The following is a 17,130-nucleotide window of genomic DNA, read 5'->3' on the forward strand; positions in this document are numbered from 1 at the left end:
CCTCTGTGGTTAGTATATTTGCTTCCTCCTTCTGCTCATGGCTTTGACTTTCTCTCCTATATTATTATAGTTTCAAAAATGGTAAGATGCCTGGAATCCTGACTAAGATCTTGCCTAGTCTCCCTTATACCTTCAGCAGTCACATGCACATCCTCAGTTGTTCTTGAAGGCCTCTCTCCCCAGACTCTGCTCTACTTACGGCTCTCAAGTGGCCGCCATTTTCTGGCACAGTCTTAGCTTGCCTGAAATTCAGGAGCAGGAAATGGGATTGCTTCACCAGGATCCCCCTCCATCAGGCCATTAATAGGTGGCTTTAAGATGATCTCTAAACCCTCTTCCTTTTTAACCTTTAAGACGAGACACAGATTTGTTAATATTCATAGGCAAATATCTCTTTCTGAATCCCCGAGAAGGGAGTCTAGAAAGATCACTGAAAATATGTTGAATTCAGACAGGCAACGAAGCATTAATTTAACATTTAAAACTAACTCTTTTTCTTTTGCAGATGAGTTGATTTAATGGCTCATCTGTGGCCAATAATTAATCTCAGGTTACTACCCTCAAAGAATAAAAACTCATTTGACCAAGTATCTAAGAAGCAGCTATCTTTAAGACTTATTTGGTTTTTGCAAAATTAAAAAGTACTTAAGGGCAAACATCTGAGTCATTTTGGAGAAAGATCTAAGGGCTTAAGAAGAATACAATGACCCAAGAAACTGACTTCACATAACAGCTTCTAGTTCAGAACCTGGCTCTTGTTTCCAAGTCCAGATCCCTAATAGGACTGTACATCCTCCTTGATGACAACCTTTCACCCTGTGGGTGAAAGCAAAGCCACAGCAATTCTGTTACTGGCAACTCTTCAATGCAGCAAATGGCCAAATCAGAATATAATTAAAATCTAAAAAAAACCCCAAAACAATCCCCCCCCTTTTTCTTGGTTACATCATGTGGCATGTGGGATTTCTTAGTTCCCTGACCAGGGATCAAACCTGTGCCCCCTGCAGTGGAAGTGCAGAGTCTTAACCACTGGACCACCAGGGAAGTTCCTAAAACTATCTCGACTACATTGGAGCTATGAGAGTTCTGGGATTAGGGACATAGATTATTTTCTGAGCCATGGCTTTATTTCCACGAGAAATCCGCTCTACAGCTTTCCTCAGGTTTAACTTCCTTACAGATTTTTCTAAATGCTAAAGTTTAAATTGTACTCCTATGTACAAGGTGCACCAGCTTAAGGATTAATCAGGGTTAACTTTTCTAGGATTCTACAGTGAAAGGAGGCTGGGATTTTCTCTTTAAAAAAACAACCCAAATCCAAACCAAGACTGTTCAAGTGACAGTTAGGTTAAGCCTTGATTTCTTCATCTACAAAAGTGGATACAGATGTCTCGATCTCTGGTTACAAGGATTAGGTAGAAGAACTAATTGCTTGGCAAATGTAGAGGAACACAATCTATTCCTATTATTTTAAGAGAAGTCAGGTTACTCATTTTTGTCTGAAGTCTTTACCATGGTCCTTTGGGATTAAAGCAGAACCGTAGCATCTTATATGGTATTATTACACATGTGTTCAGTTTGGCCTGAACTGTCTAAAGTCAGTTAATACGGCACAGACAATGAGCTGAACACCAGTGTGGGCTTTCTAGGGTGTCAGCAGTGGCTGAAGGGAGACAGCTGTAAAAATGCCACCTGGCACTTCTTCCATTATAGGTGGTTTTTGATGAACACTGAGGAAGGAATTTCATCCTTACCAGCTTGCCTTATTTGTATTCTTAGCTCCTGGCAGAATGCTTAGAACATACTAAGCAGTTAATACAGGCTGGTTGAGTCCAACTGTCCGTGACACACCATGGAGTGGGTAATCAGACGGCCAGGGTGGGAAAAGGGCATGGAGAAAATGTCCTAAGGAGAGAGACTCCCCAAAGCAACGGGGCTCTGCCTGACAGCAAGTTGGTCATGGCCACGGGCATCCTGAAGGCAGGGTGCAGGCCCCGTCCAGCCGCGGGGGGCGAGTGGGCTGAAGGGAGAGAAGCCTGAGGGCGAAGCCCAGATGGTGCAGGCTCTGGGCACCTGTGGCTGGACCGCTGGATGTGACGGTCATGGCGCCTGGGACCAGAGCGGTCAACCAGACTGATGAGGGAAGCGGGATCCGCGTGATCCCCGAGCCCAGGGCCCTATCTCTCCCGAGAGACCCCAGTTCTGAGAGGAGGGGGACAAAGGAGGCAGGAGAGAAGAAAGCGGTGAGCCCCGCCAGCAGACAGGGAACAAGGAAGATGTCCAGGTCAGGCCACAGGTTGCTCTGGTGCCCAGTGCCGCACGTGGGCATCCTGGTAAGGCCGAGACAAGTGTCTCCCACTCAGCAGTGCAGAGCAGTGCAGGGCTGGGCAGGGGCGAGGGCACAGGGAAGCTGGGCGCCAGGAGGGGAGCAGCAGTAGCAGCAATAGCAACAGCGGTGGCGGCAGCGGCAGCAGGTGAGGCAGAAAGCCCTGGAAAGTGGGCTGAGGTAACGCGGAGGGGGTCTGAGGAGCCCTGCAGCCAGCATACTGCTAGAGACATTACTACCAGCAGAAAACGACGTTCAGGTGAAGACCAGTGTGGAACCCAAGGACAGGGTGTCGAAGACCAGGACCAGGATTGAGACTTTGCCTCTAGCCACCCCTGGCCAGAAGATTTTTCCAATCCCTAGTAAGGAGGGATCAGTAGTTAAACAAAAATCAATCTACATTACACATCATATATTTAGTTCTCTAAAGGTCCAAGTTCATTGTCAAGTACACTGTATAGCGTTCACCCTACTGTTGCTTTCCTCCCCAGCCCCTTAACCAGATTCCAAGTTCAAGAACCCCATCAGCTGGGACATGGAAATGGCTGAACCCCCTGGCCCTGAGGTTAGGATCTTGGGGCCGAGTAACTGAGCCACCAGGCCCCAGGTCACATAAACCCTGGTTAAGCTGGTTCCATCCACTTTTGGGGGATGGTTAGGGGCCCATGTCTCACACAGTGGCCCTTGACCAGGGATCTTCCCTGCCCCGGGGTAAGCCTTCTGGTGAAACAAAGCCTGCTGGAGGAGAGCTGGTCTACCATTTCAGCAGGTGGTATACTGATTCTGTTGATAAGTGACATGGGATTTTCCGTACAGGTCAGTCTTAGAAACGGCAGGCCGCAGAGTCACATGGGCACCCACAAACCTCTCCTGTAACCTGCCCGGGTGTCTACAACTCCTAAATCCTTCCTACTGGGCTTTGAGTCCCACTTGTTAGTTTGTCCTCTGATGAAAAATAGCTTGTGAGCATTTTTGATGTAAGGCCTTGTGCTTTTTCCTTTTCAAGTTTAATAATTTCGATTTCTTCCAGCACAGGATGCATCTGCAGGTCATCTAATCGTCTCTGAGCCCTCTCTAGGTTCTCCATATGCCTCCAAGTTTAAGCTCAGGGTCAGGCACTGTCCCTCAGTAAAGAGGTGGAGGAAGCTGAGAACCACCACGGGTCTGTACCCCTGCTCCACCTGGCATACCCTAGGGCTCGCGCGTGCTTGCACTCATAAAGCTAGGGCTGCACATCAGACCCAGGGCCCAGGGTCAGAATTTCTTGCTGGTGATTAACCTAAGATGCTGGCAGAGGCTCTGATGGTCTAGTGTGAGCTGTACCAAGAGAGGAAAGGTAGCTGCGGTGTTTAACCAAGTGCCAGAGTGTCATCCTGAGTCAGATTACTGGAGGGTTTCTGGCAGGCACGGACCTGATCAGGCGCCTTATTGAGCGCCTGAGTATAATGAATCTCATGAGAGAACAGTTTCTCTTTCTTAGATACACTGTGTGCACTCTGAGCACAACGGTTAGCTTGCATTTTGGGTGGTTAACTCACGGTACCTTCATTGCCGATACTTTCCTGCAGCTTGCTATTAGATTATTATGTGACCCATGATGTTCTGATGGCACTTTTTGATTTCAGAACCTGAGCTTAGCATGCAGGCAGGATGACGGCGTGCCAGGGGTGGCCGGGCATTACCTGAGGCTCCACGTCCAGTATTGCGATGAGACCTTGCTCGTGGATCTTGCGGATGGTCTCCAGTTTTGTCCCGTACATCGCATCCTCGTGGCTGCCGTACTCCAGGTACTCGTTATTAGAGATGTCTTGCATCATTTGGTCATGAGATACAAAGTAATAATTCTTTCCGTTTTCTTCATCTTTCTTTGGAGGTCTGGTTGTATCTGCAAAGTCACAGGTCGAAAGAGGTTTAAGAGGCTGATGCTCCCAATGGACCTGTGCTCTGCTGTGCTTAGTTGCTCAGTCATGTTCGACTCTTTGTGACCCCACAGGCTGGAGCCCGTCAGGCTCCTCTGTCCATGGGGATTCTCCAGGCAAGAATACTGGAGTGGATATCCTATGCTCTCTCCAGGGGGTCTTCCCAACCCAGGGATTGAACCCAGGTCTCCTGCATTGCAGGCGGATTCTTAACCATCTGAGCCACGAGAGGAGCCCCCAGTGGACCTACCCAAACTCAATCTCTCTTAAAAGCCATGGATCCTGTAGCATATGTCATGCTCTGTTCCCACCTCCAGTAGCTTTGTAGAAATCAGTTCTAGAAGTCCTATTTGTTCATGTGACATCAGAACACAGTAGTTGGTTAGTTGTTTGGTTTGGTGAACCTTTCTGTGTGGGGATGAGATCTATTTCATCCCTTCAAGGGTAATGACAGGGGAAAGACACTAAATGACCCAGGATTAATTTAACTTACTGTATGCTTTAACGCAGTTAGGTCTTCAGAGAAGGAAAAAGGAGAATTAAACAATGGAAAACCCCAAATGGTTATTTAAGTAAATGAAAATTAGGAAAAGTTTAAAAAATTCAGTTCCTCAGTCTTACTAGCCACATTTCAGGGGTTTAGTACTCACATGTGGCTAGTGGCTACCATACTGGACAGCACAGATATAGAATGCTCTCATGAAAGAACATTCTATTGAATAGTGCTGGTTTACAGCATCATATACAAGGAGACTATTAGAATACAGCAAAAGGGATACCATATTGGAGACATAATGACCTTAGCCAGACATGGCCATAACAGTTAGGAAAGACCTAAACCAGGAATTGGCAAACTATGACTTGTGGGCCAAACAGGGCCTGCTGTCTGTTCTTGTGACTAAAGTTTTATTGGAACACAGCCATGCTCATTTGTTTACATATTGTCTATGGCTGCTTTCAAGCCACAATGGCAGAGTTGAGTGGTTGTGTCAGAGACCATATGGCCTTCAAAACCTCAAATATTTGCTGTCTAGTCCTTTACAGAAAAGGTTTGCTGACCCCTGACCTGAGTGAGTGTTTTAAAGTATCTGCCCATAAGTCCTACTTGTGTGGGATACTAACAGGACTAGCATTCTCCAAAATGCACTTTAGGAAATGTTTTTCTAGATAAGCCAGAAACGACAGTTTTAGTTTTCTTTCTCCTTTTGCTTCTTTGCTTTTTTGAACAGGGACAAATTTATGCAACTCTTTGTTGTACATGAGTCCAAACCCAGGGGGAGTTCCCCAACTCCTGCTTCAAATAGACTGTACAACTCCCAAGTGCTCATGGACATCGAAGTGTGGATGTTTAAAGAAGAACCCTTTCTCCAGGCACACAAAAAACTGAAGAAACAGCGTACTACGTTGACGCTGTATTATGTGCTATATACATACCCATGGTCAAATATTATGGCAAGTAGACATGATTAGGGTCAGCAACAGCACACTTTAAAAACCAAGCTAGTTCACTGGCCATTTAATAACATAGAATTTCAACTGCTTACATGATCAAGAAGAAAGGTTAGCTAAGCTTGCTATGCTGATGGTCTAGACATAAGGAGAATTAAAATAATATTTGGAAGTATTTTACTAGAAAACCCAAGTGGTACTGATTGAAAGAATATTTGGTGAATTTTTTTTTTTTTTTAGTAAATCAGGCAGGGTTCTGGGATGACAGTGGTCTGATGAAGCCTCACAACTCTCTGGGGTGTAGAGAAAAGTCAGTGGTGTTGACATGGCATTGGAAGGCGCTGCAGGATGGAGTCAATCATCACCCATTCTCCTTTAGCTCTTCCCACTCTGAACAAAGCTCTAACTGCGAGAAAACTTTTGGGATTCAAATGTTAAATTTTGGAATAGTAATAATAATAATCATAAAATGAGAGTTGTAAGGTGGCTATTATCTATCCAGTATCTGCTAAGTACTTCACATGACCTCAAATCCTCTTCATCTTCCTGGAATTACTTCATTTTGTAATTGAGGAAACAAAGAGGACATGAGATTAAGGATAAGATAGAGAAAATCAGGAGAATAAAAATATTATAGATTTAAAATTCTTTACAATAAGCAGTGGATAGCCCATTGGGTTTTAAAAGTGATAAAAATCAACAACTTAGGTACTGATTAAGGAAAATACTGTTATATCAAAGAAAACTATACTATCATTAAAACCTGTTTTTCTGAAGAATAATTAATCTGGGTAACATTTATGACATACTGTTGGAACAATTAGTTTACGAACAGATTGGACGAGCCCAATTTTGTTAAACTATAACAGTGATAACACACACATACACATGATGTGTTTGCACTAAGAGAAGCCTGGAAGGATATTCAATAAAATATTGATGGCACTATTATTTGGGAGCTGGTGGCTCAGTGGTAAAGAACCTGACTGTCAATGCAGGAGACTTTGGGTTCAATCCCTGGGTCAGGAAGATCCCCTGAGGAGGAAATGGCAACCCACTCCAATATTCTTGCCTGGGAAATCCTATGGACAGAGGAGCCTGGCAGGCTACACCATGGGTTCACAAAGAGTTGGACATGACTGAGTGACTAAACAATAACTATTAGGGGTGGGGTGGGGTTGGGATTCACTGTTAACTCATTTTCTTCTTTGTTCTTTTCTGGATTTTCCAAATTTCCTATAATGAACAGTTCTTACTTATGTCATCAGAAAAAATATGTAAATTATAAGGTTAGAAAAATACTAGGAAAAATATACTTAATTGCTTACGTGGAATAGGGTATGCAAACCGGTCTGGGTGCTTTGTGATGAGGGTGTTCTTTATGTGTCTTCTCCCAACACCATGTGCACCTATGTAATTTTTTAAAAAGTTAAAATTGATAATTGTTAATAATAATTGTAAAATGTTTTGAAGATGAAAATAAGAAAGCCACTTATACAGTCAAACTTACCTAATAGGACTAGTGTTTTCCTTTTGAATGCTGGCAGTTTTACTACTTCTTCATATGTAACAAGATCTAATTGATCAAACACTAAAATGCAAAGATTTAGAAGGAATATAAATTTACAGAAGGAATAGTTCATGTATATAAATTATAATTTTACTGGCAAAACCAAAATTATAGTAAATTCATGTCTTAAGAAATATGAATCCAACTTATGATATATAGCTCACATGTAATTTAAGTCATATAACCTTTCAGGAGAAGATTTTACTTTTAAGCCCATGAAAATGCACTTTAGAACCAGGGGCATCCAAAGACATGTTGAGCACATGCATATAAGTCCAATTGTAAAAGATACTGCATATTTTTTCATGCAGTATCCAACAAATCATATGAGTTCATTCAAAACCACATGCTGTTCATATTTTTGCAATTTTAAGAAATCAGCAATACTAAAAAGAAAAAGTCTCCAGACAGCGACTAACATGAATATAGCGTGAATGCAACTAGAGTTAACCAAGAAAGAGGCCAGCTAGATTATTTCTAGGGATGGATGAGAGATGCATGGACAGCTGGTCTTTAACTTGATGGTTGGTTCTTTCAGCAGAGTTGCTGAAGGTAGCATGCTAGATTCTGTCAAAGTCAAGTTCTGTAAGTATGATTTCACAAACTTTGGAAATGAGCATCTCACAGGTTTTATTGTAACCCAGCTAGCTATCCATTCAATGGAAAGTCTTGGGTGTGTAAGTAGGGGAACATGGTTCCCTGGACCCCTAACTTTGTCAGCCTGTGTGTGGTAAGTTGGGATGGACAGAACTGGAAGAAGCATGAAGCAGTCTGAACTTGAAAACCTTTGCAAAAGGGAGTTCTCTAATCATTACAGACTGAGAAGAAAAGCTTTAAAAATAGCTTTTTGAAACCTGATTCTTAATAAAACTATTACAAAAACTTTCCCAAGAGGATGATCGTTCCTGTTGAAGTTTAAGGTAGTTTGATTCTCACACACATTTGAAAATTCTCACAAGAAGGTTAAAATCATCTATCTGTGTTTCTGTAATATTTTTTTTCTATGTGGTATTACCCAAATGTTGTCAGGCACACACTGAAATTTCTTTTCTTTTCTTTTTTTTTAAAGAATATTGAATAAGGTCTGGATTTTAGAGGGGTTGAAATAAATTCCATGAAACTGATTCCATGGTAATAAAGGAATCTACAATGCTTCAGTCGATCATTAAGAGATGCGTCTACTCCCTGAAACAATATGGCCAAATGCTTTTGAATATCAGCTCAGTCCTTAATATTTGTGATCTTCCCAGTAGCAAAGAACCTTAAAATGCAAAATAGGATACTCTGGAATGCAACAGATCAGAAACAAACAGAAGTATCATTCCCAAAATATTAAAAAAGAGAAATACAATATGTTAAAAATAAGGGTTAGTGCATGTTAATGGGTATTTATGCATTTGTTTTCCTTTGATAACTCGATTGCATAAAGGTTGACTAAAAGACTTTAAAGCATATTTCTCTAGCAACAGCTAAAAACCACAAAATACTTTCTGTGTTTAGAATGGCAGATTCACAAAATCGAAACGAACAGGAGGTTCTCTGCAGGGCAGAGCTTGCTAGTCATGCTGCAGTGGTAATGGTGGCGAAGAGTTGTAAAAATAAAAGCAGGAGAGCAGACGGCATTGCTCTTTATACCTATTGCCCTCTGAGTGCTATGTCCATCAAGAAAAGTATGCTTATGAAAGAGGTCCATCAACAAGCTGATATATTTTAGTATCTAGAAATAATCAAGCATCTCACAAAAGAGCAAGATGTTGACACAGATTTTTCTGAATGGTATATACATCTCTTTCCCTCTATAGAGCCCTAACTCCAATCTTACTGAATTAAGTCATCTTTTTTCAACCACATAAGAATGAGTTAGATATTAACAATCAATACGACAAACAAATGAACAGATGTTACACATCAATATCTTAACCATAAATGAGTAGCATGAAGAGGTTGCTCTGGTCTAAATGAAATCATCACATGGCCACAGGATGGAGAAACAACAAAAGAGGATATTTTCAGATATGACATACAAGGAATATAAGGAGAACACTTTGAGACTGAACTTTTAAAGGTTTTAAGCTGTTTGCTGATTAAAAGAAAGGGACTTAATGAGAGGAAATTGTCAAAAACAAAGAGGCACAGTCACTCAACAGGTTACTTACATGCACAGAGGCCATTGGGAGTAAGACAGCATGAAAAATGTACAGGGGTCATTGAAATATGGCTTTTAATATATTAGTAAAATAAAAGTATAATATGCACAAAAGAAACTTTACCATGCAATATTCTAAACACAAGGCAAATAAATCACATTAAGAAACAAACTCATTTTAATAAAAAATCCAACAATACCCTTATAATAAGTCAGTAGGTTTTATATACTAGCAAATGCATACAAGTTTTGTCTGGGAATCATTACAAGAAACCTTCTTCAGGGAGTGTAGGTGTGGAAGTCTTTTGCTTTTCATTTTGTCTTTTCTAATCACATGTGCCTATTACTTTTACTATTTAAAAAACAGTCAACAGGGCCACTTTCAGTTGTCTTTAGAGTTCTCGGTATTAAAGAAAACAAAAGTAATAGTTTTTTAAATTCAACAGTACTAATTTGTGGTATAAGCATAATTTAAGCACACCTATGAATGGTACTGTAGAAATCCTTTATAGATTTATTCATATTTGTGTATATAAATGGGGTTTCTCAGGATATTTAAATACCACTGCTCAGGACTTTAACATTAAAAAAAAATGAATTAATGAAGACTTTAAGAAAAAAGTTTGTACTAATAACTTGACCTAAAACTGATTTTGGAAGTCCTAGGGCTGCTGAGGAATCTCAATGCCTCAAAGAGTATAGTTCTTCTAGAAGCATGACAATGCTTTTTGTGTCAAATTTATGACAAAAAATTTTTTATGTGTTACAGAAAATGTCTTTGCTGTAAACTCAAACATAATCAAATCTATTCCCAAGGCTTCAGAAATACAGTCTGGTACATCGTCCTGACTTCTCTGTAAGCTATTCAACATTCAAGACACCTGTAAGTATTTAGGTAACTACTCTCCAGTAGAATCTTTTTCCATAAAAAAAACTTAAACATTTATTCCTTGTCTCAGTAGGAAAAGCCACATAGTATCTTCAAATATCAAACCTCCACTTAGGTGAGAAATTTCACAGAAGTAACACGGGGCTGAGTGCACACACAAATGCTTGCAGTGGCCAGGTAACTAATTTGTTTGAGTGAATGGGCCACGTGCAAGGATGGAGCCATGGATACAATGGATTGTAGAGAATGAGTGTTCATCCAAGAGGGACCTCAACAGCCTAGAGTTGCTAAGGGAGGAAATGGGTCCCATGTTACCACACTCCTTTCCTTCAAGGAAAGGTAGAAACCCAGATTTTATGTTAAATATTTGATTTTCAGTTGATTATTTTAAACACTATGTGTGTATGGAAAAAACAACATTTGTTTATGGGTCACATTCAGCTGATAGACTCCCACTATATAAAGTGAGAAGGAGGCAACAGTTTGAATAGAATTATGCTTTAACTAAACACGTGGAATTTCCAGGTAACAGAAATGGAAATAATTAATTCTAGTATTTTATCATTTCCATCAGTTCTAGGTCTTAATAAAGTTCTCATCTTTCATTTTTACTACAAATATAAACAACTTCAGAATTTAATGATGAGGTTTGGATCCTGCTATCAACAGTTGCAGAATTCTCAGACAGGAAAAAAAAACATATGGTCCTTATTTTTTAAAAATTATTTTTCAATGTATAAAAATTAGTTGCATTTCTTTTTAAAATTGAAGTATAGCTGACTAACAATGTTTTAGTTTCAGGTGTATAGCAAAGTGATTCAGTTTATATATATTCTTTTTCAGATTCTTTCCCCTTATAGGTTATTAGAAAATATTGAGTTCCCTGTGCTATACAGTAGGTCCTTGTCGGTTACCTATTTTATATGTAGTAGTGTGTATATGTTAATCCCAATGGCCCTTATTTTACTTTACTGAGGACTATGGGAAGATCCCCTACTGTATTTTACAATCAACTCTTGAATAAATCAGAAAACCTCTTTCAGAAATATAGTTTGATTTGTGGCCTATGAACCCATTTGTCTAGTTCTTGGTATTTAAAAATATGATATTTCAAAGTACTCAAAGCATTTACTTTCCTATTGGAGGTCAATAGTATGTGTTTCTCTCTTTTAGAGCAATTCTTTATGTCAACAGTGCCACATATTAGGGTAAACTTTCATCATAGCTAAAAGCAGAACAGCTGATAAAATACTTGACTTTCCTTCCTGACAGTTTCGTCTCTTATAAAGTCAAGGTAATAAGCAAATGGTTCTTCTGGTCTTTATGATTAACAAAACGTAAGAGTTGGTTTGTAATGGGGAAGAAAGCTGAAAAGAGGTGGCAGATAGGACTTGATGAGGAAGACCACTGCTTAGGAAGATGCTACAGGTAACAAGAAGTGGTGGTGGTCTTTGCTACTCCTCTTAATTTTAAGTTTACAAGATCTTAGATACATCCATGGTTTTGGATAGGAGTGTTGTGTTAAAAGAAGACAGAGAAAAAGCAATCCTATTCCATCTCTATGAGGCTCCTGCCTTCTCCATCAGGGGTGATAAAGCCTTCAATATAATGGGCAACGTTTACCAGAGCTAAACCCTTAGATAAGGGACACCAAGACTGAGTACTTGGCTTCATTAAATGATACCCATTTGTCAGGGCCAGCGATGAAATAACCTGAGATCCACTGAACTTTAGAATTGGCAAAGATATCCTTGAGTGACTAAAACCCAGTCTCCTCATTTTGAGGCCCACAGGAGTCAAATGATTTACTTGAGTTGAATGGTTACTCAGGCGTCCTAACTCCTGGTCCTAGCTCAGGCTGGCTATTAAGCTTACAGGTGTGTTTGCAGGCCCACCAAGTACCACCTATGATGAATCAGAGAGAATGGGAACAATGGAAGATCAGTGGAGCCCTGGTGGTCAAAGAATGGAAAAAGTGGACTGACCACCAGATGGGGTACTGGTTCTCTGGTAAAATTCTTAAGTGAACTATTCAGTGTATTCTTTGTCAGAATTTAGAGATTCTAGTTTTTCAACTGACTTCTTATTTTTCCTCAGAGTTGAATGAAAGAGTACTGGCAAACTGGATACTCATCTCTACATGCCCTCTATCAGTACAGTATAAAAAGCTAAGGATGGATTAACAGCCTCATTGGCCATTTCTTTGCTTTTCTAGGTTTAAATTAATTTTAATGCCATCTATATAAAAATTACAAGGTGATACATAAATATGTAATGTCAACAGACCTTTTGAACCTGTTTGAAGCTGATGGAAATCAAGGTGATTATGGAGACTTGGCAATAACCACTGACATTTTGTGTTAAACAACATTCTGCTGATACTACAGTGAATTTCTTCAAATAGTATTACTTAAGCATTTACAATTAGTTTTAACTACTTATATTTAACTAATCTACTTTAAATATTTCTTCCCTTTATGAAACAAAAAATACCATTATTAGACTAGTGTTCTATAGTGGTGCTTAATCAGAGATGATCCATTTTACTGGAATACAAATATCATGATGGGAAAGATTCCTTATTTAACTGAACCATTTAAAATTAAGCCATGTGGTCACTCACATTCATTCCACATTATACAGTACTTCAAAGTGTTTACTTTTACTCCCAGATCAAGAAATGAATCATTCAGAGTTTCAAAATAATTTTTCCTGGTAAATGGTAATAAAACATTCTACAGAGGGAATAGCATTTCATATTTGTCAGGAATATTATACCATCAAATTGGGTATGCATGATTGCATTCACTTGATATTTTTTCTTTTGCCATATATTTGATGATAGAGTTATTTCTGAAGCCTTGGGAACTAGCCTAATGCCCATGTTGGGCTTGCAATTCCTCAGAAAAAGTTCCTTATAAAAGGAGTCATATTAAGAAGGCATTAAAAGTAAGTAAATCCCACTCTATATCATCATGAAGTTTCTTTAACTTAAGTTACATCCTGTGAGTCTTCTGGGAATTTTACTTCAATGACAGAGCATGGTTTTTTGTATTCATTTCAGTTCTTAGCAAATGAGTGACTATTTTGACTTAAGTTGAATGCAAGCTTCAAAACAGACAAACATACCATGAAGGGCAGGCCAAGATAACGTCCTTGGTCTTTTAGGAGCTAGGAAGTACCATGAAGGAAGAAGACTAGTGACAGGAACTAATGTCATTTGTGCTCTTTCAAATCAATCACAGCTCTGTTAAGAGTGCACATTTGCCCTGAGGAATGTGTCACAGGGCTATATCCTAGGGCCAGAGAGGAGCCAGGAGTGAGGGTATTTGCTCAAAACCAATCTCAGCAAGAGGCAAGAATCCTGGTGACTTGGCAAGCCCTCAGTCTCTCATTTCTCAGGGCAGGACTTAATGTACTGGGTTCTCTGAGTTCCAGAGAGTTCTGTTTCCAAATAGCATTTTCTTCCTATAAAGTAGAGCTCTGTAAAATATTTGGTAAATATAAGCAACATAATAATTGAAGGGAGGGGTTTCTTAAAACTTTTGTAAGCTGATGAAAGATCTCATGTGGTGACATTTTTGGACAGAGAACTCTGAAGACGGAATTGAGGTGTGACATCTACTTTGGTCTTTGAGATGTTTAACCCGTCTTAGTAAGTCGTACTTTTCCCTACCTGCATTGTGCTTTGCCAAATATTTATCTTTGTACTGCTTCTTTTTCTTGCCAAACCAAGTGCAGCTGGCCTGCTGCTCCTGTTTGGTCTTCTCCATGGCAATGCAAGCGACTCGCCTAGCACACAAAGAAAGGGGGAAAAAAAAAACCCACAAATGTATAGTTTTATGCTGATAAGAGAGAAAAACCAGTCATTTGAAGAATGAATTGCATGAACAAACTCCTCAGAAATGCTTCAAATTATTCAGGTAAAGGTTTGTTCCTCGAAAAGTTCCTAGACATGTTTAAAAAAAATGCAGGTTTCTAACAAAATAACATTCTTATCACTTGAACATATACATGTAACTGACGACACAGATGAGAAGTAAACATAATAGTTATGAAATACAGTGCAATGAGTGTGGGATTTTGAATTGAGACAAGTCTGATTTGAATCTTGGCTCTCTCAATTATTAGCTTTTATCAATTTAGTGTTAGGTGCTTTTCTGGAAAATTTACATATATTAATTCATTTAATCTTTCTAGCAACATATGAAATCGTGTCTGTTTCACAGATGAGGGGATCAAAGGACTGAGAGGTTAATTAATTTGTCCCGTGTGTGTGCATGTGCTCAGTCGCTCAGTTGTGTCCAACTCGTTGCAACCCCGTGGACTGTGGCACACCAGGCTCCTCTGTCCATGGGGATTCTCCAGGCAAGGATACTGGAGTGGGTTGCCATGCCCTCCTCCCGGGGGATCGTCCCAACCCAGGGATCGAACCTAGGTCTCCTGCATTGCAGGCAGATTCCTTACCATCTGAGTCACCAGGGAAACCCATGAAAACTGGAGTGGGTAGCCTATCCTTTCTCCTGGGGATCTTCCTGACCCAGGAATCGAACCAGGCTTCCTGCATGGCAGGTGGATTTGTTACCAGCTGAGCTATCTGGGAAACCCAGATATATTTTCATCTTTCTAACAACATGTGAAATGGTGTCTGTTTTACAGATGAGGGGACCAAAGGACTGAGAGGTTAATTAATTTGTCCTGTGTGTGTGCGCATGTGCTCTGTCGCTCAGCTGTGTCCAGCTCTTTGCAACCCCATGGGCTGTAGCCTACCAGGCTCCTCTGTCCATGGGATTCTCCAGGCAAGAATACTGGACTGGGTTGCCATTTTCCTACTCTAGGGGATCTTCCTGACCCGAGGGACTGAATCTGCATCTCTTGTGTCTCCTGCATTGTCAGGCAGATTCTTTACCACTGCACCACCTGGGAAGCCCCTAATTTGTCCCAGTCAAACAGCTAATAAGTGGGAGAATGAGGACAGTTTGGCATCAGAGCCCATGCTCTTAGGTGGTATATTGTTTTGGCAAGTTCCTTAATCTAGAATCCTAGAAATGTTGAAAAAACGCAGGTTTCTAACAAAATAACATTGTATCACTTGGACATATACATATAACTGATGACACAGAAGAGGAGTAAACATATAGTCATGAAATACAGTGCAATGAGTGTGAGATTTTGAGTTGAGACAAGTCTGATTTGAATCCTTGCTCTCAATTGTTAGCTTTTATCAATTTAGTGTTAGGTGTTTTTCTAGGAAATTTACATATATTAAGTCGGCTAATCTTTCTATCTCTTGGATGACTGTTGCAAACAATTTCAACAAAAAATGTAAATAATATCTATCACAGCAGGCACAGTAGTTGCCTAATAAATGGTACTACTATTACAACATGGAGATTCTAGGGAGGGGAAAAAAACTATGACTGAATTCGGTTAGGATTACATTCAGAAAAATCATAATTTTGTTATACATGATTACAGTGTTCAACATTGGTAACATATGCATAAATGTTAATAAGTTGCTCTCTTAGGTTCAGTCTAAGCAAGTACTTGCCTTTCAGGATACTGCCACACAAGGTTTTCCTTATTTAATGACTTTGCTTGTGGGCCAACGTGGGGGTCCCTGAGTGAACCACATATAAGGAGAATTCAAAATCACTCTCAGAATGCCATACAATGCTATTGAAATGATGAATTGTTTTCTAATGAAGTTGTACTGACTTATTATTCTCCCACTAGCAATGCAGAGTTCCTTTGTTCCACTTCCAAGTCAATACGTGGTATTATCAGTCTGTAATTTTAGCCGTCATGGTGGATAAGCAGTGAAATAACACTGTTTTAAGTTTGTATTTCACTGATCATTAATGAGATCAAGCACCTTTTCATATGCTTATTGGCTATTGGAGTTCTTCTTTTGTAAAGTGCCTATTCAAAGACTACTTTCTTATCCAGTTGTCTTTTCCTCATTGATTTGTAGGAAGTCTTTATATGGCCTGAATATTACACTTTTGTTAGTTATATATGTTGCAGGTATCTTCTTCCACTCTGTGGCTTGCCTTTCTAACCTTTTTATAGTATTTGATAAAGATAACATTAGTTTTTAGTCAAATCTAGCAATATTTTCATTTATGGGAAATATTTTTGATATCTTTTTAAGGAAATCCTTCCTTGTCCCTAAAGATATTCTCCAGTATTACCTTCTCAAGAGTTTATAGTTCTGTCTTTCATGTTTTGGTTTTTAATACACCAGAACTGTTTTTTGTATATGGTATGAAGTTAGGGGTCAATTTCTCTCATTTCCCACCCCCCACCCCCCACTCCAATGGATACCAATCATCCCAGCATAACTTATGGAAAAGTTTATTCATTCCTCACTAGTGACTAGATATGAGAGTGTTTAGGGGGGTCTCTTTAGTTGGCCTATTTGAGCATTTCTAAGCCCATACCTTATTATCTTAACTACCAAAGCTTTATAGTAAGTCTTGGTATCATTGAGGCAAGTCCTCTCTATTCTTCTGGAAGAGCATCTTGACTATTCCCAATTCTGTGCAATTCCATGAAAACTTTAGCTTGTCAATTTCAAAATGGTTGGGAATGAATTAAATCTATTAATTAATTTGGGAGGAATAGATATCTTTGCATTATTAAGTCTTCTAGTCCCTAAATACAGTATGTCTATACATTTATTTAGGTCTTCTTTAATGTCTCAATAAGTTTTATAATTTATCCTCTAAATGTCTTGAACAACTTTATTAGATTTGTTCCTAGGTTGTTGATTTAAAAAGATTTTATAAATGGTTTTCAAAAATTTGTAATATTGAAAAATTCAAACAT

The 17,130-nt window shown here is 39.5% G+C and overlaps 1 protein-coding gene and 1 non-coding gene across 17 annotated transcripts in view; both read right to left on the bottom strand.

Moving 5' to 3' along the window:
- The window catches only part of CASK (calcium/calmodulin dependent serine protein kinase), a 378,632-nt gene that overhangs the window by 12,361 nt on the left and 349,141 nt on the right, over positions 1–17,130 (bottom strand). For 6 of the 16 annotated variants that reach the window (XM_070461866.1, XM_070461867.1, XM_070461871.1 and 3 more), the window contains 5 exons: positions 13,976–14,091; positions 7,205–7,285; positions 7,023–7,103; positions 4,009–4,211; positions 2,566–2,685 (listed from right to left, as the gene is read on the bottom strand). In XM_070461866.1, the coding sequence (XP_070317967.1) occupies positions 2,566–2,685; positions 4,009–4,211; positions 7,023–7,103; positions 7,205–7,285; positions 13,976–14,091 (601 nt within the window). The remainder of the gene's footprint in view (positions 1–2,565; positions 2,686–4,008; positions 4,212–7,022; positions 7,104–7,204; positions 7,286–13,975; positions 14,092–17,130) is intronic. The other 10 variants (XM_070461880.1, XM_070461877.1, XM_070461875.1 and 7 more) reach the window with 3 other exon arrangements.
- On the bottom strand, positions 972–1,044 carry TRNAR-UCU (transfer RNA arginine (anticodon UCU)). Its single transcript has one exon. It is a non-coding gene; the product is annotated as a tRNA-Gly (tRNA).

Source organism: Odocoileus virginianus, chromosome X (genome assembly GCF_023699985.2).
Source record: "Odocoileus virginianus isolate 20LAN1187 ecotype Illinois chromosome X, Ovbor_1.2, whole genome shotgun sequence".
NCBI classification, from domain to species: Eukaryota; Metazoa; Chordata; class Mammalia; order Artiodactyla; family Cervidae; genus Odocoileus; species Odocoileus virginianus.